The sequence below is a fragment of the Vombatus ursinus genome, unplaced genomic scaffold (genome assembly GCF_900497805.2).
Source record: "Vombatus ursinus unplaced genomic scaffold, bare-nosed wombat genome assembly UNPS02011700.1, whole genome shotgun sequence".
Lineage (NCBI taxonomy): Eukaryota > Metazoa > Chordata > Mammalia > Diprotodontia > Vombatidae > Vombatus > Vombatus ursinus.
Genome location: NW_020951478.1, coordinates 6,841,427 through 6,867,703, shown reverse-complemented (window position 1 = coordinate 6,867,703; position 26,277 = coordinate 6,841,427). Strand labels below are relative to the sequence as shown.

The window sequence follows — 26,277 nt, the reverse complement described above, 5'->3', positions numbered from 1 at the left end:
TCTCCATTCAGTTTTCCAGATAATCTTCCTAAAGTACAGATCCAACCATATCACCCTCCTCCTATTCAATAAACTTCAGTGGCACCCTATCACCTCTAAGATGTAAAAGGAAATTCTTTGTCATTCAAAGCCCTGAATCATTTGGCCCCTTCCTATCCTTCCAGCATACTTACACCTTATTCATTCCTACCTACCGTGTAATACACTAACAATGGCCTCCATTCTGTTCCTTAAAAAAGATACTACATCTCCCAATTTCATATATTTTCATCTTCATGAGCTGTTCCCTCACCACCCATGCCTGGAATACTCTCCCTCCTCATCTCTGTCTTCCGGTTTCCCTGGCTTCCCTCAAGTCACAACTAAAATCTACAGGAGGCCTTTCCCAGTCCCCGTTAATGCTGATGCCTTCCCTCTATGGATTATCTCCAGTTTACTCCATCTGTAACTTGTTTCTATGTAGTTGTTTGCATGTTGTCTCTCCCATTAAACTGTGGGCTCCTTTAGGGCCGGATCTATCTTATGCCTTTATTCGAATCCCCAATACTTAGGACAATGCCTGGCACTAGAAAAGTGCTTAATAAACGCTTATCAAATGACTGACTTTCCAGGTCACTGATACTTAGAGGGTGTAAACATTTAACATGTGCATTCCTTCACTATAGCTACTAATGACCCTACCTGCTCAGCTGATTGCCATGTTTCGGTCTAATTTTATTTTCATATCATGATTTGAGGGACAGTATGACTGTTGGTCCCAGGTGGAATCAGTGCTTGGAGGAGAGACATGGACATGTCTTTGTAAAAACAGGCACCACCACCCTCCCTCCCAGCTACATGATACATCTTTGCTAACTCGGCAAAGTGATTTCTGCATCTTTCCTTCTATTTGATTTTCAAAGCATCTCTTGGGCATTGTTTTTGTTCCATCGTCTCACTTTTTCCAAACCAGGGCTGGGAAAGATCATTATTTACTCACCAGATTCTGGCTAGGCTCAGTTTACATCACGTGTTTACTATTAGCTGGTTTACAAACTGACTGCTGGGCCTGGGTCTTTCTCGTGCAGCAGCCCATTTTCAACCACTTACCGAAAGAAATTGCAAACGCTATGCCTTCAGTATCACTGCACTTTCTTAAGAACAAATGATTCAGTCTATTATTAAGAAGAAAGCTTCTCTGCAAACTCTGTAAGGGACCATGGGAAAACAATGCCTTTCTTTCTTTCTAGGAGGAGAGAGGGAAATGAGCCATAACATCTCAAAACATCATTTGAGAGATCAGATAAGTACTTGGAGACTAAAAACTTGGAGTTCCAGTTTTGAATTTAAAATTTAGAAGTAAACTTTCCTAAGCTTGCAAGACTCGTGTTTCATTTCTTAACTTTTACTCCCAAAGAGGAAGAGACAACACATAACTGTTGAACTGAAAAGTTGAAAGGAATTCGTTTTCTTTGCCACTAAAGTACTTGAAAGGAAAAAGCAACAAGTTGGAGGGGGACGGGGAGGTCATAGATCATTGTCCTATTACAACAAAATACAGAAACTTGAGTGCATATTGTCATGGCCAAAGCGACGTGTGTTTGTTTGATCTGGACACTGATGTTCATCGCTGCTCTCCTTTGAGTCCTCTCCCTTGACACCATTCTCCTCACTTGCTGATCTGTCATAGGCTAAAACAAAACAGAGGTGTGAAAAAAAATCAGTCGACCCTCAAAGCAGTGAGCATAGCTATTCCACAGGGAGCATGATGCCGAAACTATTGATAGTCTTTCCTAGGATTTCATAGTATCCTGGGAGACAGAACTTTTTCGTAGCCAAGGCTGATGGGCCCCATCTATGGTAATTCTATTGGATGGATTTGATATCTTGTTAATGCAATATGCTTCTCTTGGCATGGTCTCCATCATCTCATTTGTCAAGTCTTAATTTAATGAAAAGCATCACATTTCAAGATATAAACAGGCTGGCTAACTAACCTGTCTATAAGGAAGGGTAGGAGTTGTGTGGGATGAGGAAGAAGCTGGAATGACCCTGGAGCTGAGATTGAACAAGGAGGTAGGGAGTCAGACTGAAGGAAAAGACCCAGGGAGGAGTTCTTAACCTGGAGTCTTTGAACTTGTATTTTTGTTTTGTTTTGTTTACTATTTTGAAATTTGTGTTTCCATGTAATTGGTTTCCTTTCAAATCCCTAAGCATTTTAATTTATTCATTTAAAAATATTATTCTCACCAGATTGGCAAAAGGGTCCATTCCCCTCAAAAGGTTAAGAAGCTTTGATCTAATCTGAGGTTACTGTGTGGGTTTTCTTTTACAGTTTCCATTAGAAAGGCTAATTTGTGGAATTTTAAATTGATGACATCTCTATTTATTGCTACACAGTTGATGCTATGAACTCAGAGGCTATCTTATTTCAGAAGTTTAGGGAAAGTTCATAACTTAAAAATAGACATATGTGTATATGTTTATGTATATATATGTATGTACACACACACACACGCAAACACACACACTCACACATGCTAATGACTGTGATATGCAAGAACAGCTAGGTGGCACAGTAGATAGAGTGCTGGACCTGAAGTCAGGAAGACTCATCTTCATGAGTTCTAATCTGGCCTCAGACACTTACTAGCTGTGGGACCCTGGGCAAGTCACTTCCTGATTGCCTCAGTTTCCTCATTTGTACAATGAGTTGGAGAAGGAAATGGCAAACCACTCCTATATCTTTGCTAAGAAAACACCATGAGATCACAAAGAGTCAGACACGACTGAAACAAGTGAACAAAACGTAAGAGAATATGTTACTGCACAGAAGAGATATAAGCATAATGCATTGAGAAATTTGGGTAAACAGCTGACTTTGAGCTGGGGGTGGTGTGTCAAGGAAAAGGTAGCACCTGACATGAGCTCTGAAGTGAGGAAGAACTTCAACAGGTGAAAATGCTGCTTCCTCTCCTCCCCTAAATTCTGCTCACCAGGCATAGTCTGAGCAAAGGTTCAGGAAGAGGGAGAGAGCAGATTAACAATAAGACAAATGACAGTAGTTCATTTTGGTTTCAACACAAATTATGTGAAGTGTGTATTTGAGATAAAGCTAGAGTCAGATTGAACAGGGACATCAATGCAAAGATTGACAGTTTATACTTTATTTAGTAGGTAAAGGGTAGCCATTGAAGGTTTTTGAGGAGAAGAGTGACCCAATCAGAGAGGATTAGGAAGGATGGATTGATTGAAAAGGGAATAGAATGGAAGCCAGGAGATCAGTTTAGAAATCTAAAGGGTGCAGTGTCTGGAGAATATAGTAAGAACTTCCTTGTTGTTTGTCCTTCATTCTCAAAAAGGACTGTGGCATCAGGAAGGTGATGCCATGACTTGTTAGTTAATTGGATTTAAGTGAGGGAAGTATGCAAAGTCACCAGCCTCACTTACTCCTCTGGAGCCATCTGCGTCCAGTAGCCAAATATAGATCAGGATGACTGGAGATGGCCCTCAAGAAGAACTTCCTTACTTAGAGTAAAGAAGACTTGTCTTCTGATTCTACCTCAGACACTTACTCGCTGTGTGACCCTGGGCAAGTCATTTAACCTCTCTGAGCCTCAGTTTCCTCAGTGGTAAAACTGAGGTGATAGTGCATCTACCTCCTAGTGTTGTTGTGAGGATCAAATGAGTTAACATATGTGAAGCTCTTTGCAAATCTTAAAGCACAAACGCAAAGTCTTGATGGCCCCAAATTTAAGAAAGTTGCAGTGAGAGAAGAATGGATACTGTTTCCAGAGATTTTATGAAGATGGAAACAACAGAACTTGGCAAATGGAAGTGTGATTGTGTGTGGTATGACGGAAGGGTCAGAGAGGGTTCCCATGTTCTGAGTCTGATTGGTGAGATCTAGAATGGTGATGTCATCTATGGGAATAAAGAAGTTGGAAGGGTAGGCAATGAGTGTAGCTCATGAAGGGTCAGAGCTAAGCAGAGATGAACAACCAGCCCCCTCAAGCCTACACTCAGAGGGCCCTTTTACAGTTATAACTATAACCAATATGCTGACAGCATTATCACCGTCATTCTATTGTGAAGCAGAATCTTATGCTATTTAAAAGAGATAGGAAGGACTGTGTGTATTGTTTTTTAATCACAACAAATAAAACACTGTAAAATACATCGGGAGGCAATTTTTCCTATTGAGAAGACTGGTCTCATATTCCCCTGGCTTGTCAGTAATTCAGTACCAGACAAAGAGATTTGGCTTTCCTTGTTTTACTTAACATCTCTCTGCTTCAGCTTTTTTATTTTATTTTGCAGATGTAAAACTGGGATAATGGATGCTTACTCTCTACCTCCCAGGAATATTGAAGGAGGAAAGGAGAGAACATATAGGATAATTGTCCCACAAAACCTTCATGAGGACAAGGAAATTAGCTGCCCTTTATTTTCTCTCTTTGATTTCCCCCCAAACCACAGGGGGTGCTTAAAACAAATAAGCAAAGGAATACATCAAGTGATAAGAACCTGGAGTGCTGAACTCTAGCTAAGGAAGGAAAAGAAACCAGTTTCCTTACAAACCAAGAGATTTACTCCTTTATTTACAAGTCCTGCTCTCCAAAAGCACAATAATTCCTTTATTCCCAATAGTGACAATCGTTGTTCTGGTGAAATGTGTTAAAAAGTCTTTAGTAAGTCAGTCAACAAGCATTTATTAAGTGCTTGAAACTCAGTGTTATTAGGGGCAGCTAGGTGGTACAGCGGATAGAGCTCCAGACTTGGAGCCAGGAGGACTTGAGTTCAGATCCAGCCTCAGACACTTGATACTTACTAGCTGTGTGAACCTGGGCAAGTCACTTAATCCCAATTGCCTTGCAAAAGAAAAAAGAAAGGAACTCACTATTATCTCCCCTTAACTCAAAGTTTTTCTTTCATCTTTTTCTTCCACCTGGTTTCTCATGTTCTCAAACTTTGCTTGGAATCACTAATTCATGCTTCTGGTCTCTATAGTGCATTCTTTGCTAACTGGGATACTTTTTAGTAGTTCATTCATATCTTCAATATCACTTTCATTCTTGCATATTTTTTTCTGCAGCCTTTGCATTTCCATTACAATTATTTTCCTCTTTCCCAGTTCCCTTCCTCAGAGAGAAAAACTGAGCTACACAGGATTTGAAATGGAGGGCAAGAATGTCACCCTGATGACAGGATGGAAAGCTAAGCCAACCAGAAAAATTCATCCATGATAATAACCCATTTTCAGTTTTACAATGTGCTTTCCCCACAACAACCCTGGGAGATGAGCATTGCAGATTTTGTTATCATTATTCATAGACGAGGAAACTGAGGTGTTGAGAAGTTAAGTTATGTGTCCAAAATCACACGGGAAATGAGTGTAAGAGCTACAATATGAGCCCAGGTCTCTCTGGGCTGCAGGTCGAGCATTCTTTCCATTATAGCTCATTGCTTCTCTATTTCATCAATGCCAATAGACAAGACAAATAGAACGTGGTTATGATGATGATGATGAAAAACAAGATCCTCTCCAGATTTCTAGGCATAATTGTATGCAGAGGTCATCAGGGTTCTCAGTTTCACTTTCCAAAATGGCAGAAGAGTTTTGCTATTCTCTTGGGAGCAATTCTCATCCAGTTTGCTTAGCTTCCATAAACTCATTGTTCAGGCCCCAAAGCACTAGTGATGAACTCAATAAGCATTTAAGAGCCTACTATAACCAAGGTACCATGTCAGTGAAGAGGATGCAAAGATATAAGTGAGACTTTTGCCCTCAAGGACCTTTGAAGAGATACAACACATTCACAGAGAGGTAAATACAGAATATATAAAAAGAGAAATCCAAAGTTAGTTTTTGGGGTGAGTGGATATGAGAAGATAGCATCTCAGATGAGCCTCGAATGAAGGTTGAGGTTCCCAGTGGTGGAGGAGAAAAAACATCACAGGCAACAATAACAGCAGCCTATGCAACGTCAGAGACGTCCTATACAGACTGTAATTTTTTCCTGGGGGTGATAGGGAGCAATTGGAGTTTATTGAGTATGGGGGACAGGGTGGCATGGTCAGAGCAGCACTTTAGAAAAATCATTTTAGCAAACGAATGGAGGATAGACTGGAATGGGGAGAGACTTGTGGCTAGCAAACCAACCAGCAGGCTATTACAATAGTCTAAGTCAAAGGGCCACACTTGAGGACCTAGAAGGCCACAGGTTACATGCCCTTAGGTAGGCATGAGGTGATGAAGGCCAGCAGAGTGGTGGCAGTATTTTAGGAGAGAAGGGGGTGGATTTGAGAGATACTGAAAAGGTGTTTAGACTTATTAGAATAAATCTAATCCCTTTCAATATTATAGCCTTTAAAATATTTTAAGGTAGGCACTATGTTCCCCTAGAGTCTTCTATTTTCCAAACTGATGTATATTAGTTCTTTTAAATGTAATAGTCCTTCATCATGTTAGTTTCCATCTTCCAGGCACTATCCGGTATATCTAAAAATATAATACCCACAATTGAATATATTGAACTACTAATGACTACTTTTTATATCTGAGGATTCAACTAATTTAAGTATATGTTATAAATAATTATGTTTATAATGTTAACATTTAAATTATAAATCATTCTATAAGTTGAATAAATAATTTCATTTATAATGTTACTTTAATTATAAATAATTGTTTGTAATCCTGTTTATTGGCAATCCCTCAGGTAAATAAGAAAAAAAAATATGCCCTTATTTCCATGTCTTGGTTTCAAGTCAACCTCAGTAGGCACTAACAGCATTGTCCAGTCAGTGCAGTGAGAATTTTATGTGAGGGTTCATGTAGATTCTTGGAATGTTAGAGTTGGAAGGGACCATGTAGTCCCTTTAAGAAGATATTTAGAAGAGATCATGTAGACCCATATTAATAATTAATATTAATAATGAAATTGAAACTCAGAAAGTGAAAATGACTTTCCTAAGGTCATACAGCTAATAAATAGCAGACTTCCTCAACTTACTATTAGTCTCTCTATCAACTGTTGCCTTTTCCCTTACAAGCTCACTTCTTATTTTCTCAACATGACCCATTTGTTCCGTCCAAGACTGTTCAGTCTCTACTTCCTCCCAAACAAACTTATTACACATCCCTACTTCCAAGACTTTGCTTATGAAGGTACTTTTTCCTCCATCACTTCTCTGGGGTAATTTTCCATTGTCACCACCTGCACTACAGGAAAAGGTGAGGGAAGACATGGAAGATGGAAGAAAGGGGGGAAGGAACCATAAATCTGAGGGGTGAGTTCTTTGGAAAATACAAGGGGGGGGCCTCCACAAGAATATGAGGTTTACAAGAGGACCACTCACAATTACTCTAGCAAGTAAGACCCTAGTGACTCATACAACTCCTTTCAGAAATATTTTTTCCCACAAAAGTTCTACTTCTCTGTCTTACACTGGAATAGAGGTCACCCTTGGTTCTTGAAGGTTATGCCAGAGAGTTCAAGATTTCCTCTTCTGGAAGGGCTTTGAGTATGACTTTAGCAACAGACTGGACAAGTTCTCTGTCTGCTATCTTGAGATCATCCTCACGAAGGCTGGGAAAGGTTCATTACTTTTCTATATTAGATAAGATGAAGCTCCCCTTATCTTCTATTAAGTGCTAAGTTATTTGGCCATGAAGACCTATGAAACATAAAAATACCCTGGTGTTTCAGACAAGAAGTAACTCCCTAGGACAAAGGTACAGAGTTGGTAATGAGTAAAAAGATATATGGGAAGAAAAGACAATCTTGGCTAGCCAAAGTGTTGGGGGAAAAATCAGATAAGATTGTAGAGTTACATGGAGCAAGGGAACATTTGATGGAGACATTCCAATTGCCCATTGAACAACTCTGTTACTTACTAGCTGTAGGGCCTTGCACAAGCCATTTTAATTTCTCTGCCTCAGTTTCCTCTTTTATAAAAAGGGGAAGCTTGTCTAGTCTTAACTTTTTTTGTATCATGGACCCCTTTGGCAGTCTGGTAAAGACTTCAAATCCCTCCTCAGAATAATGTTTTTTTAATTAATTAATTGGTTTTTAATTTTCAACATTCATTTCCATAAGCTTTTGAGTTTTAAATTTTCCCCTCCCTCCCTATCTCCCTCCCCAAGATGGCATGCAATCTGGTATAGGCTCTATATATACATTCCTATTGAGCATATTTTCACATTAGTCATGTTGTAAAGAAGAATTAGAACCATTAGGAGGAACCATGAGAAAGAAGAAACAGAACAAAACAAAACAGAAGGGAAAAAAAGAGCAAATAGTATGCTTCGATCTGCATTCAGACTCCATAATTCTTTCTTTGGATGTGGATAGCATTTTCCATCATGAGACTTTTGGAGATGTGGAATAATGTTTTTTAAAACTAAAAATAAAATACATAGAATGACCAAGGAAAACAGAAGTATACTCAAAGTATTTTTTTTAAATGAGTTCACAGACTCCAGGTTGAGAACCTCTGGATTATAGATCTTAAACTACACTATTCCATGAGCTTTTTATGAATCCTGACGTAAGATAATAGAATTATAGATGTAGATCTAGACAGGGCTTTGTGGGGATCCCTCTGTTTCTCTGGTGATTATGGAGCCGTGGTGGGAAAGGGAGCAGAGAATGCCAAGAAAAGATGACTATCCTATAGTTACTTATATCCTTTCATTCCGTGTATAAATCATTTATAGACCCAATTAGAGGGTAAGTTCCTCAAAGACACAAGATTCTTCTTTTATTCTTTCCCTAGTGTGTAACACAGTGCTGTGTCCACAAGAGGTTCTCAGGAAATGCTTGTTGAATTTAAGACCAGCCAGGAATGGAGCAACCTAATAATTGGACCACAGTCATCAACAGAACAAGATGTATTCTAGTTTGCACTTGGTATTTTAATGATGGTCATAAATGACTAACCTCTGATGCTAACTTTAATAAACTAAGGGTTCTTTTCTTCCTCTTTTCTGAGGTTAATTCATCATATAGGAAGAAATCCTTCATCCATTCCAGGATTTTTCTTCTTTCCAAGTGAATAAACCCACTTCAGGAAAACCAGGGGTTAAACCTTGTACCATTCATGGAAACCTTAAGATTTTTCAGCTAGGGTAGCAAGATTAGGAAAACTTGATGGGAACCCTTATAGAGGCACCAAGAAGACTGATGATAGGCCTTTGAACTGGGACCAATGCCCCGGCATTCCTCTGGTAATCTGGCTCCAAAACCATTCAACCCTGGCTAATTGGACAAGTCAGAGAAGGGGCCACTCTATCAGTCAACTCAAGAAGCAAGTAGCAGGAATCTTAGATAGTAAGTGATTGTCAAGCCCAACGAGGACTCATGGGGGGAGAGGAGGTATGCATGTTGTGGGAAAAGATCATCATGGGGGACTGCAAGAGGGGGGAGGATTTGAGGAGAACAGTTCAGGAAAACGTTATGCAGCCAAGAAACCCCAAACTGACAAGAAAAAAGAGACAGAGACAGACAGATATACCCCAAAACATGAGCATCATTTAAGAGGAAGATTGCAATTCAAAAAATATATCATGAAAACAATTAGGATTAAGTTTAAGAAATTTCATAAGCAGAGTTAACCCACCATAAACTCGTATAGAAGACGGCACTGCCTGTGATTTATAAAGAGCAAATTTTATCCAGAAGGGAGTCCACAGAGGCCTTCCTACAGCTCTCTCCCCAAGTCAGACTGGAACCCATTATTATAATAGCTCAGAGAATAAGTTAAGTAGACAAGTTGAAGTTTTTAAAAATACATTAACATGGAGCCTGATGATCTGCCAAAAGAGCCTGCCAACATAGACAGCTGGAGGACTGATTTTTCAGTCAATCCTGAAAGGTGGTGGCTTGAATCTCTGAGTCAGCATGCTGACGTATCTACGACCCAATACTCCTATTTAATTTTACAGGGTAACCTCATAAAGTGACACATCCAAAGACGAGATTCTTAATTCATCGCATGTTTGAAGTCCAAATGGGGCAGCATTTGTTCAGTCCACGTATATGCTTGTAGAGTTTACCTACAGAGTTAAGTGAGATATCATGGGAGCTCAGATAATGCTTTTGTTTCCATTATAAGTGAATAAGGGAAGGGGGGTGGCAGCATACCTTCAACTGATATAGAAAGAAGCAACCAAATACCTCTCTGTACCAGTTGGAGCCTTGGGTGCTGGCAGAGTATGAAGGCATTTGTTAGGAATGATAGTACTCAGAGTAATAGAGAGACAGTAGAAAACTCCATCTTGACTCTATTGAGGACCTACCGATAGAGAAGGATGGAACTAAGGGATTATCATAATCTTGGCTTCCAGGTAACAACTGGCTAATCAGGGCTATAACTAAGACAAGGTGACCAGGGTCTTGCCCTGGGGGGGAATTTTGTTCAGTCATTTTCAGTCAGGTCCAACTCTTCATGACCCTATTTGGGGTTTTCTTGGCAAAGATACTGGAGTGGTTTACCATTTCCTTCTCCAGTCCATTTTACAAATCAGGAAACTGAAGCAAGCAGGTTAAGTGACTTGCCCAGGGTCACACAGCTAGTAAGTGTCTGAGACTAGATTTGAGCTCAAAAAGTTGAGTCTTCCTGACTCCAAGCCCATTGCCCTATCCACTGCACCACTGAGGGTGCCAAAAGTACTTGCAGTACAGAAGTAGATTTTAGTAACTAGTTAGTAAGATAAATTAATTAAACCAGATGGTCTGTGGCTTTCCCTTGGCTGCTATTATACCTCAAGTGACCTTCTACCCTGTATCCTGACTGGGAAAGTCAATTTGTGGGCACATGATGTATCTATTTCTTTGAGTGGCCTTTGCTGCCCAGGAAGCAAAAATTGCTAGTTACAACTCTTCTACTAAGGTTGCTAGCAGGTTTGATTAATGAGGTGAGTCTTGACTTGTTCCCCAATGGCCTTGAGATAGGGCTGGAGGCAGATCTCTGATGGTAGCAAAATCCACAGCCTAATCTGAGTACTCCTTATCAGCTTGCCCCCCAAATGGGGTAGCTAGGTGGTGCAGTGGATAGAGCAGTGGGCTTGGAATTAGGAAGATTCATCTTCACGAATTCAAATATGGCCTTAAACATTAACTAGCTGTGTGTGACCCTGGACAAGTCACTTATCCCTGTTTGCTTTAGTTCCTCATCTGTAAAATAGACTGGAAAAGGAAATGGCAAACCATTCTAGTATCTTTGCTAAGGAAAGCTCAAAGGGGATCACCAAGAGTTGGACATGACTAAAATGACTTAACAACAATAAAATCAGTTTGAGCTCTTATCCTCAACATATTTTTTGGGGGGGGGATTTTATTTATTTCTTATTTGCCGCTTCTTGCCAAGAATGAGTCTCTCTGCAATGACAGTCAGGGTGAGATGACTATAAATGAGTCCTCATCCCAATCAGAGGGTGACTCCCATGTTCTGAACTAGCAAACTTTGCATATCGGTCCTGAGCAGTATACAATTGCGATGGCAGGGAATGAAAAGTTCATAGTGGACACATTGTGGAGGTGTCAGAAGAGGGCAGAAAGCATGAAAGCCAAGAGCAAGGCTAGATTCCATCACCAGTCACATTTGTCCACTGCAGGCCGAGTTTAATGGAAATGCCAGGATCTTAGCATCTCTGATTCAGGCATTTTCAGCATTCCACTTGAATGCAAGTTCCTCGAAGGTAGGAATTGTTTCCAATTCTTTGTTTCTGCATCCTCATAATTTAGAACCATGTCTGTCAAATAAATGATGCTTAATCAATGCTTGTTAAATTGAATTGAATTCAATTTCTGGGAGGAAAGTGGGGGGGGAACAATCTCTGAGTAACTGTGATTTTTCAATGGAGATGGGGAGGGAACAAATGTTTATTAAGCTCCTACTATGTGCTAGGCATTGTGCTAGCTGCTTTTCACAAATATTATCTCATTTGATCTCACAACCACCCATGGAGGGTAAGCATTGTTATTAACCTTATTTTACAGTTGAGGAAACTGAGGCAGACAGAAGTTAAGTAACTTATCCAAGGTCCCACAGCTAGTAAGTGTGCCTGACCCTATCCAGGCACACATCTCAAGGGACTCAGATCTCCTTACTCCAGAGAATGGGGAAAAAAGGGACTTAGGATAGAAAATAGCCCTGAGATGAAAGAATATATTTCAACTCTTGTGGAATAGGACTGAGAATACAGATTTAAGAGACCAAGACTTTTTAAGGCAAGGTCTCCTTTTTCTCTGATTGATTCCCTATCATACTTCCCACAAGAGCTTCTGTTCCAAACCTCTTCTCTCTTTCAGCTACCATCACTAGCCCTGCCTTCTCCCTCTCAGAAAATGGCGGCCATCTGTTGAGACTTCCCTATTCTCTCCCATTTATTAGCCTCTTTAAAAATGCAATCTGTCCTCCTTTTACCAGAGCCATTTGTTGTATGTGATTTGACATTGAGTTCACAAGATTTTGACACATGCTTTAATTTTTCATCAGGAAGCTACTCTTGTATCACACTGGACACTAGGTACAACTTGGACAAACAATTCAACAATTGTTTATTAAGCATCTATGATGGTTTGTAAAGATGGCTAGGTGGTGAAGTAAATAGAGTGCTAGGCCTGAAGTCAGGAAGACTCATCTTTGTGAGTTCAAATCTGGCCTCAGACACTTACTAGCTGTGTGACCCTGGACAAGTCACTTAACCTGTTTGCCTCACTTTCCTCACGTGTAAAATGAGCTGGAGAAGGAAATGGCAAACTACTCCAGTTTCTCTGCCAAGAAAACCCCAAATGGGTTCATGAAGAGTCATACACAACTGAAAATGACTCAATCATAAAATCCACTCTGAGTACTGTTCTTAGCCAGTTTTGAGCTCCTCTCTCCCATGTAACAGCGTTATTTCTGTTACTGCCAATAATTGTTGACTCCCATCTCACATTGTTGATCATGATGGCTGTGGCAAAGGCACTATTATTCATTGGAGGAAGTCCCAAGACATCAAAGTACATTAAGAGTTATACCTGGATAGGGTCAGGAAGAGTTGGATATGACTGAAATGACTGAAAACAAAAAAATGGTTTGTAAATAATGAATAGGAGTTTGTGGAGTGCTGGCCTTTGAGATCTCCTCCCCAGATCTACATCTGTAAATGTGCTAAGTGCTGGGGGACATCTGAACTTTGGATAAAACATGGTTAGCTCTTGGAGCTTATAATCTAGCAGGGGGCTAGACATAAACATGAAAAGCTATAATGCATGGCATACATGCTAAGTGCATTAGAGAGTTAGAAAGCGAAGGTGAGGGACATGCAAATATAGGAGCAAGATGACTAGAGACAAGAGTGTGGGGGGAGTGAAGCATGGCTAGAGCAGCTGGCCTGATAGAGGCCACCACACTCACCAGTCAGGACCTCGGTAGCCCCAGTACGAGAGTCTGAAACTGAAAGAATGAAATCTTCTCTGGGCCAGGAGGCAAGGCAATTAATGAGAAGATGGCAGGGAGCTCTGAGGAGTGATGTCCAGTGTAATGGATACACTCACACATACAAGAAGTTCACTACTAAAATTCAGAACTGCTTTGGGTTTTAAGTTAATTGGTCCTATGCCAGGTCAACTACTAGGGAGGAGGGAATTATTATCACTTATTAAGCTTATATTATATGCCAGGCACCGTGCTAAATAATTTCACAAATATGATTTCACTTGATCTTCAAAACAACCCTGGGAGATAGATGCTGTTATTATTCCCACTTTTTAGTTGTTCAGTCGTTTTTCAGTCATGTCCAACTCTTCATGATTCCATTTGGGGTTTTCTTGGCAGAGATACTGGAATGGTTTGCTGTTTCCTTCTCCAGCTCATTTCACAGATGAGGAAACTGAAACAAATGGGGTTCAGTGACTTGCCCAGGGTCACACAGCTAGTAAGTGTCTGAAGCTGGATTTGAATCCAGATCTTCCTGACTCCAGGCCCAGCATTCTAACCAGTTCACCATTTAGCTGCCTACTACTAGTGGAAAAAAGAAAACAGGGTAGAGAGCCTGGGATTCTGCAAGTGTGAAAATTTCACCATAGTATCTCTCCTACTATTCCAATGTATGATACCTACCACCATAAATATATACATGAGGGGATGCCAAAGCATCTAGTGAGTTTCCAATATAATTGCAGTGTGGACTTTGCTTTGTCTTACAGTCTTGGAGTTCAGATCACTTTTATTTAATGTGTAAAATGTATCAGCATAACCATTGTGAGGAACTGCCTCCGCTACTTCTGTTTAGCATCAGAAAAGGGATTTTGTTGTTGGTATTTCCAAACAAAATGGCTCCAGACAAGCTATTTATAAATGTTTATAAACACACACAGGGCAGAAGAGGAGCTCCAAATCACCTGAGGCCCTAGAAGGATGAACAAATATAACCTCAAGGTTTTAGAACCTGAGAGGTTGTCTAGTAAAAAAGGATATTCTCTACAGCATCCCCAAAATGTGGTTGTCTAGCCTTTCCTTGGAAACTTCCAATGGGAGGGGGGGACCCACTCCCTCTTGAGGCAGCCTATCCCTCTTATGGATAACTCTCACTATTAGGAAGTTTTTCCTTATGTCAGATTTAAATCTGCTACTCTACCATTTTCACTCATTGCCCCTAATTCTGCCTCTGGGGTCAAGTATAACAAATATATAATAGTTAACATTTATATGGTGCTTTAAGGTTTGCAAAGTGCTTTATCTCTCTCTGTGTCTCTGTCTGTTTGTCTGTCTCTCACTCTCTCTTATTATTAAATTTCCACAGCAACCCTTTGAGATTTGGAGTTGCTATTATCCCCATTTAAAAGATTAGGAAACAGGTGGAGAGGAGGTAAGTGACTTTCCCAGGGTCCTGTGATTAGTAAATATCTGAGGCAGGATTTGAATTCTGGTACTCCTGACTCCAGGTACAGAGCATTATCCACTGTGCCACCCAGCTGCCTAATAAATGCTTCCTTCCATTCATCCTTCCTCCTCCCTCCCTCCGTCCTTTCTTTCCTTCCTTCCTTCCTTCTTTCCTCCCTTTCTCTTTTCTGTCCTTCCTTCTTTCTTTCTTCCTTCATTCCTTTTTTCCTTCTTTCCTGTTTGAAGACAGTTATCATGTCCCACTTCCCTAAGTCTTCTTTTCTTTTTGCTTATCATCCCCACTTCAGATCACACATGATCTGAGTTTGCACTTGAACTCAAGTTCTCTTTTTCTAAGCCTGGTGTTCTTTCCACTGTATCATAAAAGAAGAAAACTCTCCTTTTGAGGGCCTTGGATATATTTTTGATTTCTGACCAAAATTACTATGAATATAGATATTTCCTCCAATAGCTTGGCTGGTGTCACCTTTCTCTGGTCCTAGAAATTCTGTCTTCTCTTCATCTCCTCTGCCCAGATTTTGACCAATGCTCTCTAAAGACTGTCTTTTATCCCTCCACTTTTAATGAATCATAGTAGATTCCCCAGACTCCCCATCTTTTTCTTCTCTGCCTTTGATTTTTTAACAAACATGCTTTGGTTCTATGCAAATCTGCTCATAGAATGACACTACCCACCTTGACCCTACTGGGGCAACTGGCCTATCATATTTCTCTTCAAGTATCAAAACTCTAATGCTAGAATGGATTTCAGACATCATCTGGTCCAACTCCCTCATTTTTCAGATGACAAAACTGAGGCCAAAGAAGTAACCTTGTACTCCCTACACCTGTGCAAGCTTCTTAATGATAGAGACTATTTATATATGTATTCCTAGTGCCTGACACATAGCAGGCATTTAATAAATACTGAGTGATTGATTGCTCAAGGTCACACACCACATTCAGGGACTCACAACAAATATGTATCACCAGTTTTTTCTGTTTCATTCTCTTCCACCATCCTTAGGGACTCTAGAAGTCATACTGATGACTGATATTATGACCTCTCAGCTCCTAAGCTTCTTCAACAACCCAGACTTTCTTTTTCATCTCATTTCAGCCCCACACTCACATGGGTCAGTCACTATTAGACCACATCAATTCCTGGAATTAATTAAACCAACTCCAAGAGATGCTCATCAAAAGCCTGGGGATCTCCCCCTTTTCTCTCCATTCCCCTCACTTCCCCAGGCATTGACAATGATTAAGAGGAGAATTCAGGAAAGAGGGAGAACACTTAATTCTCCCCTGGGCAAGGGGGAGAATTAAGACCATCCAGCTCACCACTGGGGCAAGGGACATTGTAATGTTATTGTTAAGTTTTGTATGACAGCATAAGACCCAGGTGGGAATAAAAGTGAGGAGGGCTTATATTCACTTTACAGCTGGGGTGGTGTTTGTCAAGGACAATCATGTAGGTTCATTGAGTCAGGTGAATTTCATTTTGTGAGTAGGTGGTGAGTGAATATAGTTCTATAAGGATGTGTTTGGAAGGGTCCAAATGTCCTTTCTGGAAAAGGAAATGGCAAACCACTCCAGTATCTTTGCCAAGAAAACCCCAAATGGGGTCATGAAGAGTCAGACATGACTGAACAACAAAGAGTCCTTTCAGAATAAGAATCTGAGGCCTTCTTTGGACCTCCATCTAGCACAGCATCCTCATGTTCACCATTTCAGGAAAGGTGACAGACATCACACCAGGAAAAGCAGAAAAACAGTCATGAAAAAGAGTAAATCAGATCCCAAGCAACCCTAGCTCTTGCTAAAGGCTATGTGTCTCACCTGATGAGTTCCCTTCTCTCTCTCTTCTCCCTCCCCCAGGATCTGTAAATTTGAATCAGCTGGTTTTCCTTAAGTGAAATAAAGTACCAGGAGTATTTTGAAAGAAATCCTTGGTGTACTCACCATATGCTACATCAGTGTTGGGGAGCAGATGCTGACTGTCTTCATACCTCCCAATAGCAACAGTCTGGCTGTCTTGAATTTCCATAGCACTTGCTTCTTCTACCAAAAAAAAGCAAATGGAAAGAAACAAGTGACAATGTATACAACCTTCTGTCTACAGCAAGGGATTCTGAAATAGTTGGCTGAAAAGTTGAGGTGGAAGGCTTTTCTTTGGCTCCCTGTGAACATAAGAACTCTTCCCCTTTAGAACTGTCCTTCAGTTCAGTTTCTTATAAGCCTTCAGGGGTGGGAAACCTGCGGCCTTGAGGCCACATGTGGCCCTCTAGGTCCTCAAGTGCGGCCCTTTGACTGAATCCAAACTTCATAGAACAAATCCCCTTAATAAAAGGATTTATTCTGTAAGACTTGGACTTAGTCAAAAGGTCGCACTCGAGGACCTAGAAGGCCACATATAGCCTTGGTTCCCCCACCCCTGGTTGCCTATGCAAGGGTTGTTACTTTGGGGGATGGATAAAGATATTTAATTTTAAAATGCTTAAAATTCCAAGATGGAAGATATTTAAAAGCACCTGCTCGGGAGAATGAAGAGGGGAATGCTGTGGGTAATAAAACATGAGCCCTACTGTGTGTCTTGACTATCTGTTTCTCCTTTCCCTCTATCCACCTTTTGGGCACAACTCACTGGCCATGCCCAGCGGAGAAAAGGAATGGAGAGGGAATGCTGGAATTTTCCCTCTGCCTCAGCTTGGCAGCAGCCTAAGAAAAGGTGAGACTGCTTAGGGCTTGGGTCATAGCCACTGCTTACGCAGTCACTCCTAGCCTTGGGGATCCAGAGCTTTAGGAGCCCCAAGCGGCCCATCCCTGAATCATATCATTTATAGAGAGCTTTAAGGCCTATAAAACACTTTATACGCATCATCTCATACCGTCATCTCCATAACAACCCTCTAAGGTAGGTATTATTATCACTTCTGTTTTACAGATGTGGAAACTGAGGTGCAGAAGGAAGACTGGCTCAGGGTCTCACAGCTATTTGAAGCAGGATTTAAATTGAAGGTACTCTGATGCCAAATCTAGTGTGTTTGCCTCACACAATAAAGAGAGCCCTCTACCAACTGATTCAAGATGTCCTGCTGGTTCAGGAAGGGAGTATGAGAAAGGCCCCATCAAACACTGCATTGATGAAACTCTTTTGCTGGATACTTCCTGTAAGCTTAGATGGTTGAGCTGAAGTAGGCATCATGGGTAAGTGAATCCTTTGACAGATATCTGATGGTTGCTAAGGGATGCAGCACACAGAGCGCTGGGCCCAGAGTCCAGAAGATCTGAGTTCAACTTCAGCCTCAGATACTTACTAGCTGTGTGACCCTGGGCAAGTCACTTAACCTCTGTCTACCTGTTTCCTCATCTGTAAAATGGAGATAATAACAGCACCTACCTCCTGGGATTGTTGTAAGGATCAAAAGAGATAATAATTGTATAGCGCTTAGCATAGTGCCTAGCACGTAGTAAGTACTATTTAAATATTAGTTATTATTATAATCTATAAAATGGGGATAATAACAGCACCCATCTCCCTCCAAGGTTGTTGTGAAGTTCAAATGAGATAATATTCGTTAAGTGTTTTGCAAACCTTAAGGCTCTACAAAAATATTAGCTACTACCTCAGTCTTATCAGCAGTATTTCTTTATGTGATGAAGAGGAGTTATACCATTTGCTGATGCTGATGAATCCTTTGGCTCTGCTAATACCATTAATACTGCAGTCTTCATTATACTCTCTGCTTGGCAGTGGAGACTAAGAGGGTTGCATATTTTATAGCTCACAAAGGGCAAAGGGGATCTTTTTGAAATTTTGTTAGGAGACTCCACATTTCTGTTTGCATCCATAACTTGTAGGCTGGGGTTACCAACCAGATCCTTGGTTACCACAAGGAATAATAGCAAGCACCAAGTCAGTTTTCTCATCTGTAAAATGGGACCAAAGGTGGTGGGGATCAGGCTACACTCCATCTAAGGTCCCTTCCATCTCTACAGTTGATTCCACAATTATATGGTTTTGGATCCACCCTTTCTCATTCACAGAGGGGGTGGACAAACCGTATGTAGTTTGTGCGGAGTGCTCACTGAAATGATCTCCTTAACTTCATGCCACCTTTGCTCCACCCCAAAGAAAAATTAATGCAAAGGACTAGAAAGTACTTGATGACTACAGATGAAAAACCTGTGTCCTAAAGAAGACAGTTCAAACAAAGAGAAATCACTAGAATGGCTATTATTATGTTGTATATAATACCTTTTATATCCTTCCTCCCTTATTCCTACTTTTAAGAGACTCTGCCTTGCTAAGTGATAGGCAGCAATGACCATTAACTTTTATCTGTTTCCAGTGTTTCCTTCCCCCTGCTCCCCATCTCGCCACCTACGCCTTTGAATAATGTGGTGGGGTGTGGAATGACCCCCCACTCCCACCCCAGGTTTGTAGCTCACATCTACTAGCTGCTCCTGAAGTGGTTTCCATGGGCTCCAGAGCTCCCTGCAGAGCTCATTACCACCCTGACCCCCTCTCCTCCCTTCTCTTCCTGATAGAGATCTCAGCTCCTCTTCCCCCAAGGAAGAAGTGTCAATGAGGTGCAAACCTATGGATGGTGACACTGTTTTTTGGTCAGGGCTCAGCTCCTAGGCCCAGGCCATGAACTAGGATCTACCAACACAATTTTGGTGAGAAAAAAAATTGGGAAAAATCTGAAAGGGATCTGCTCCCTGGGAAAAAGGTCAGTTCCAAGTCCCTGGGAACATTATGGCACCAGCCTAAATGAATCCTAATACGAGACCACCATCTCTACAACTATTTTTCTCTCACGTATCTCACTTAGCCACCTGATGTACATATCTAGTTTCAAGCTAGGGATCCTTCTTTCAGAAAACCACCCTAGCTCAGTATATATTCAGAGGTATGGTTCTGTGTGTGTTTCCAACTCAGAACTAAAAATGTGTTGAACTTTTTATGAGGCAGCTAAGTAACACTCTGGATGGGCCTGGAGTTATAAGACCTGTGTTCAAATTTGGTCTCAGATGCTTAATAGGATTACAATAGAAACCAGTTATACTAAAATACAGTTATCAAAATATAAAGGAAAAAAAGAAAAAAAAAAGAAGTTCACAGACCCCAGATTAAGAACCTCTGGATGAGATCATCTCTTATGGCTCTTCTAGCTCTCAGTCCTATGACTTGAGTCTCTCTTACTTGTTTAGATCATGAGGTCACACAGTTCTACAGCTGGAAGGGACCCCAGAGCCCATCTAATCTGCTGCCCTGATCATTTTGCAGATGAAGAAACTGAAGGTCAGGTGATTTGCTGGAGGTCTCATAAGGAACAAAAATGAGAAGTGGAATCTGAAGCCAGAGCCAAAGCTTTTTCCCTTGTACCTCAATACCTAACTGCATCTGGGTTCATCTCCAGTCATCCTGATTTATGTCTTGCCATGGGACTCAGATGACACTGGATGAGAGAGGGAGGCTGATGACTTTGCACAGCTCTGCCTCACTAAGATCCAATTCACTGGCAAGTCATGACATCACCCTCCTGATGTCATTGGTCCTTTGTGAGAACAAAGGACAGACAACAACAACCTCCCACTGAATGAGATCAATGTGACCAAGATGCTGGAGTGTTGGGTTTGGCATGGGCAAGCCCTGGGCTATCTCATTTGAACCTCACTGACAGCTGATTAGATATAGGTGTGTCATGGGAGGGAGGAAAACTAAGGAAGATACCAAAGGGAACTTAGGAGACCAGAAAGATGATGACACTTAAATGAAAGACAGAGCTTTGGAGAGACTCCTGGAAGTCTAAAATGGCACTTTATCCTTCACTTATGTGGAATGACCTCCCTTTAAAAATGACATATATAAGAAGTTTTACTCATTTTACCAATGTTTGGGCTAAACCCCAGAGTATTTCTGGGGGAAAGTTGCCAGACCCTGATATATTAATGACTTAAATAAGGAACCTGTAGACAGAGAGATGGCTTTTTATTAGCCTCCTCCACTGGCTAAAGATTCAGTCTTGTCTGAAGTAATCAGTTTCTCCCTCTGGTTAGCTGCACAGGTTCAGAAAGGTTTAACTACAATAGAGTTCCCTGAGGTCAAAGGGGTAGCACTTTATATTATATTATATTATCTATTATATTATATTATATTACTTTATAGTATATATTTATATTATGTTATATTATAATCTATTACATCATATTACTTTATAGTATATATTACATTATATCACATTATGTTATATATTACTTTATATTATATTATTATATAATATTACTTCATCATGTTATATAATATTACACTATGTAATTATATTACAATGCTATAACTCTTTGCCAGGTAACAGAGAATTTTGGGGCAACAGAGCTATATATAAGCTAACTTTATAAAACTTTTTTCAAGGCAAAAGAGTCATAGCATCATAAATCTAGAACGGGAAGAGATCTCAGAGGACATCTAGTCCTGCCTCATCTTTTTCAAATTTTTTTGCAAGTGTGAAAACTGAGACCTAGGGACATGAAGTGAGTCACCTAAGATAAAGGGGTAGTCAGCACCAGAGGTAGGATTTGCACCCAACTCCCCTGACTCCAAAATAATAATAGCTAACATTTATATAGTGCTTACTATGTGCCAGGCACTGTGTTAAGCACCTTGCAATTATTATCTCATTTTATCCTAGCAACAACCCTGGCAAATAGTTGTTATTATTATCCCCATTTACAGATGAGGAAAGTGAGGCAGGTGGAAGTTAAGTGACTTGCCTAGAGTCGCACAGCTAGTAAGTGTCTGAGGTCACATTTGAACTCGTGTCTTCCTCACTCCAGGGCTAGTGCTGTGGGCACTATGGCACCATCTAGCTGCTCCAAACTCAGTGCTTTTTCTACTGGACCACCTAAGAAGTTGGAATAATGAGTGATGGAGTAATTACATGTGTAGTCTATATAAACACACGTACGCAGAGTAAACACCATTGGAACTGCTCATAGACAAAAGATTAGCACTTGCCTGCTAATGGATAGTGCTGCTTACATATTTTTCTTACCTTTATTTTCAAGGTTTTCAGTTCTCCCCATGATCTCATTTTCCGTGACCTGCAAATTCTGAATCAGGAAATAGGTGGTCATTTTCCCTTTCCCTTTCACTTCAATTTCACCCCTCTCAACGATCTCAAACCCACGATTTTCCAGAGCACTGTAAAAAATAGAGAAGTCCATCATACATCAAAGCCATCAGATATGCAGATTGGGCAGTGGCACAAGTGTGAAGGATTGTCAGGCAGGAGATGCCTTGGAATCCGTGGCGTCTGCCAAATTACACATCTCTGATAATGAACGGCCCAATGGAGAGGTGGAGAGAGGGCAGGAATCTCTTCCTTGGGAACAACCCTGGTCACAGCACAGAGGGATGGAGAAGGGTACTACAGGTGGCTTCCTACTAATCCTCTCTTCCTGCCCACTTCCTGCCTCAAAGCTGGATCCTTATTTTAAATAATGCCCCCTCTACTTAAAGAGAAATCACCGATGCCACACGTGAGGGCATGAAATCATGTCTGGTCATAACATTACTACATCTGGTTATGCTGACGTCAGAACTCACTTGATGCTTTCAAATCTCTCCATCCCTTTCCTCTGCCTTATCTGAGTTTGAAGTAGATAACGAAACGCGTCAGATATAATGTTGCTGGCACCAAGAAACATACAGTTACAAGATAAGGACAGAGTATGTTATCTTCTTTACAATTCTATAAACTCCTTGAGGACAGGGACTGTGCTTTACTCAGATTTATTGGAAGAATGAAGGAAGGGATGAATGGCTACCTGTATGCAGTGGGGCTGAGGTGTACTTTGTTGGGAAGCCCATGGCTCTCCATCCTGGAAGCTGTGTTCACTGTATCTCCAAATAAACAGTATCGGGGCATCTTGTCACCCACAACTCCAGCCAAAACTGGTCCTGTGTGGATCCCTACCCTGATCTAGAAAGAGAAGAATCTATTTAATCACAAATTACCTAGTATTAGACACTTACACTTTGTGAATTAGTTTTTGTCCCCACTATGAGATTATAAACTTACCGAGGACAAATAATTTGTTTCATATACCTTCATAACCGCCACAGCACTTTGCACAATGACTGATATGTCAAAAGCATTCAGTAAAGGCATAACAGAGGTGCTTAATAATGTTTATTGACTGATTGGATAATCACTGAAAAATCAGGAATTCTCTGTAGGGGAGAACTTAGCGGCCTGCCTACTTCCCCAAGATGACATTTACATGTAGAATGTAAACTCCTTGGGGGCAGGCACTGTTTTTCTTTCATATTTGTATTCTCGGCATGTAGTATAGTAAATATCACATAGTAGGTGCTTAATAAATACTTGATGTATTAACTTGAGAGCATCTGAATTTTCTTCTTTCCTCTTTTGATTCTTCCCTCCTTTTGTTCTTTCCTTTCTTTGACACTACCACTTGAAGGCAAAGATTTTAAAGAGAATACCAGGTTTAGGAAGTGAGCATCTAGTTAAGAAGTTGGTAACAAAAACAGAATTTGGATTTTTGGTTCATAGCTTAAAATACAGGAATGGCAGGCTCCTGGCCAGAAACGTATGGCCTCAAAAGGACTGGAAAGAATGTCTTTGTGTCAGGTCTTGCAAAGCTAATAAAAATGCTTTAAACTGAGAAGGAAGAGGAAGAGTGAAAAAACTATCTCTCTATCCATGAATCTAAATGCCATAGAGAGTAGCTACAAAGTAGGTAGAAGAATATCAATATAGATGCTTAAAAATTCCCTCGAATCCTAGGGAGGAATAATCAATCAAACCAATGGTACAGACATCTATATACAAAGTATTAGTAACAAACAAGATGCCTCATTTAAGGAAACATATAATTTCACTGGAATCACTGAGACTTGGTTGGATGAACCTGAGATTGAATTATGACTGGATTGAGGAAAATTATATCATACTATATTATTTAATAACCAATACTACTCTGTGATCCATCTTTTCCCTCATTTTTCTCAGGCCCCACTTCTGAAGGGCAAGCAGTTTCTGAAGGGTGTGATCCAGCAATGTGATCACTCCCAGTGCCCAAGTTATCTGCTCCTTGAGAAAGTGGGACCCTGGATTCTGTTTACCCCATAAACAGAAGCCAGCTTGAGGTAAGCCTTCCCAAACACTAGCTGTGTAACCTTGGGCAAGTCCCTTATCCCTGTTTGCCTTAGTCTTCTCATCTATAAAACAAGCTGGAGAAGGAAATAGCAAATCACTCCAATATCTTTGCCAAGAAATTCCCAAATAGGGTCACAAAGAGTTGGACATAACCAAAACATGACTGAAATATTCATATAGTATCATTCATTTGACCATTCACCAACTGACAGGTGCCATTTTGTTTCCATTTCTTTGCTACAACAAAAAGTGCTTGCTTGTGTGTGTGTGTGTGTGTGTGTGTGTGTGTGTGTGTGTGTGTGTGTACATATGGCTCCTTTTCCTCTTTGATCCCTTTGGGATATAAGCTTAGTGTTAGTAGTATTGCTAGGGTTTTCAATTTAGTGACTTAGGGGGTATAATTCTAAATTGCTTTCCAGAATAATTTTCCCATTCTACCTTTCCAGACTTATTACAAGGCACTGACTTCTATGCATTGTACAATCCAGTAATACTGACCTTTTTACTCTTTCTCAAATATGCTTCTACATCTTCATCCTTTGTACTGGTTGACTTCCATGCTTAGAATGTTCTGTCCCCTCATCTCCACCTCTTAAAATCCCTGGTCTCTTTCAAACATCACTTTTTATATGAAAAGCTTGCATGAAAGCTTTCTGATCACACACCCAGCTACCAGTGCCTTCCATGCTTCCCAAGATTACCTAGTATCTTCTTTGTAACTTGTATTTGCCTTTCATATGTGTTTTGTGTATAGCAGCATATTTGTATGTGACCATCCCTTTTAGACTGTAAGTGCCTTAAGAATAGAATTGACAGGAGAAGCATGGGCTACCAGCAGAGGCATTCAGTTCCTCTTCAATTCTAGTAGTCTGGATCCTTTTCTAGCTATGGATTGGATTAAACTGACTCTGCAGTGTCGTCCATTACTGACATTCTGCAATGTTTTGTATTGTGTATCAATACACACTATTCACATTAATGTCTCTGTTTCCAAATGGCTAAAGGGAAAATTTGCTTGCCCATTTTTCTATTCTGTTCTTAGAATTGAGGTTCCAATTCTCTCTTTCTCTCTCTCTCCTCCCTTTGTCCCTCTCTCTCTTCTTCCCCCTCTCTCTGTCTCCCTCCTTTGCCTGCCTCTCCCTTTCTCCTTCCCTCTTTCTCCCCACCCCCTTCTCTGACTCTGTGTCTCTGTCTCTCCCTCTTTCTCTCTCCATATTGTGCACGGCAGTTTACATAATCCATTGTTTCTTTTCTTTCCCACTTATTGATATTATTTTCCATCTCTGTAGAGCTTTTCTATCTTCCATCCTTTATTTTAGACCTCATCTTCACAAGCTGACACCAGTCTTGCTTTTTTTAGTCCTTTTACCCTATCTGGTTTTTCGTACTTGCTTCTTTTCTTTTTCTTCTTCCTAACATTATGTTTCCCCCTCAGTATTACCTTATTTATTACCTTATGTATGTATTTATATTTGTACATAGGAACATCGTAGGATCAGAGTTGGAAGGTATTTTAAAAGCCAGCCCTTACTTTTATAGATGAAGAAGCTAAAACTCAGAGGTCATGTGACTTGCCCAAGGTCACACAGCCAGTACATGTCAGAGGCAGGGTTCAAGATGCTTGCAGCATCTGCTCTACTACATCAAGCACATGTTGTCTCCCCAAAGGAAATGTAAGCTTCTTGAGGACATGGACTGTTTCTCTTTTGTCTTTGAATCTTTAGCACCTAGCACAGTGCCTGGCCTATAGTAGGTACTTAATAAATGCTTGCTGAGTAATTGATTCCATTTACATATCTGCACTCGTTCGACTATTTTTCTTCTAGAATCTCGAGCTCTGATTTCAGCTCTATTTATCTATCCTTGTCTTTCCCTCAAATTGCCCCTGACCTCTGTGTTTCATTTCAACTAAGATTATTTTGTCTATAGCCACAAAAAATCCTCCGCCAAGTACACTCTGGTGTACTGGTGATTCTGTACTCTCGGAAGTTGTGCCAGCAGAACTCAAACCCTGGTAGATTCAGGGATTTAGAGCTGAAATGAACCTTAGAGGTCAACGAGTCTAACCCCCTCAAATTACAGATGAGGAAACTGGGTCCCGGAGAAGGTAACTTATTTGCTCAGAGCCATACAAATAGTATGCCTGAGAGAGAGATTTGAATATCTTCCATTTAGGACAGGAAACACAATGATTGAGTTCTATAGCCATGCTCAGTCCCCAAAAACCTTC

At 40.6% G+C, this 26,277-nt stretch overlaps 1 protein-coding gene across 1 annotated transcript in view; it reads right to left on the bottom strand.

Annotated features, from left to right (window-relative positions):
- Positions 1–1,524: 1,524 nt before the first annotated feature.
- Positions 1,525–26,277, bottom strand: part of LOC114039227 (guanylate cyclase soluble subunit beta-2-like) — a 90,015-nt gene continuing 65,262 nt past the window's right edge. The window contains exons 14-17 of the mRNA XM_027856916.1: positions 22,693–22,847; positions 21,918–22,066; positions 16,822–16,920; positions 1,525–1,670 (exon numbers count right to left, since the gene is read on the bottom strand). Coding sequence (XP_027712717.1) covers positions 1,525–1,670; positions 16,822–16,920; positions 21,918–22,066; positions 22,693–22,847 — 549 coding nt within the window. The remainder of the gene's footprint in view (positions 1,671–16,821; positions 16,921–21,917; positions 22,067–22,692; positions 22,848–26,277) is intronic.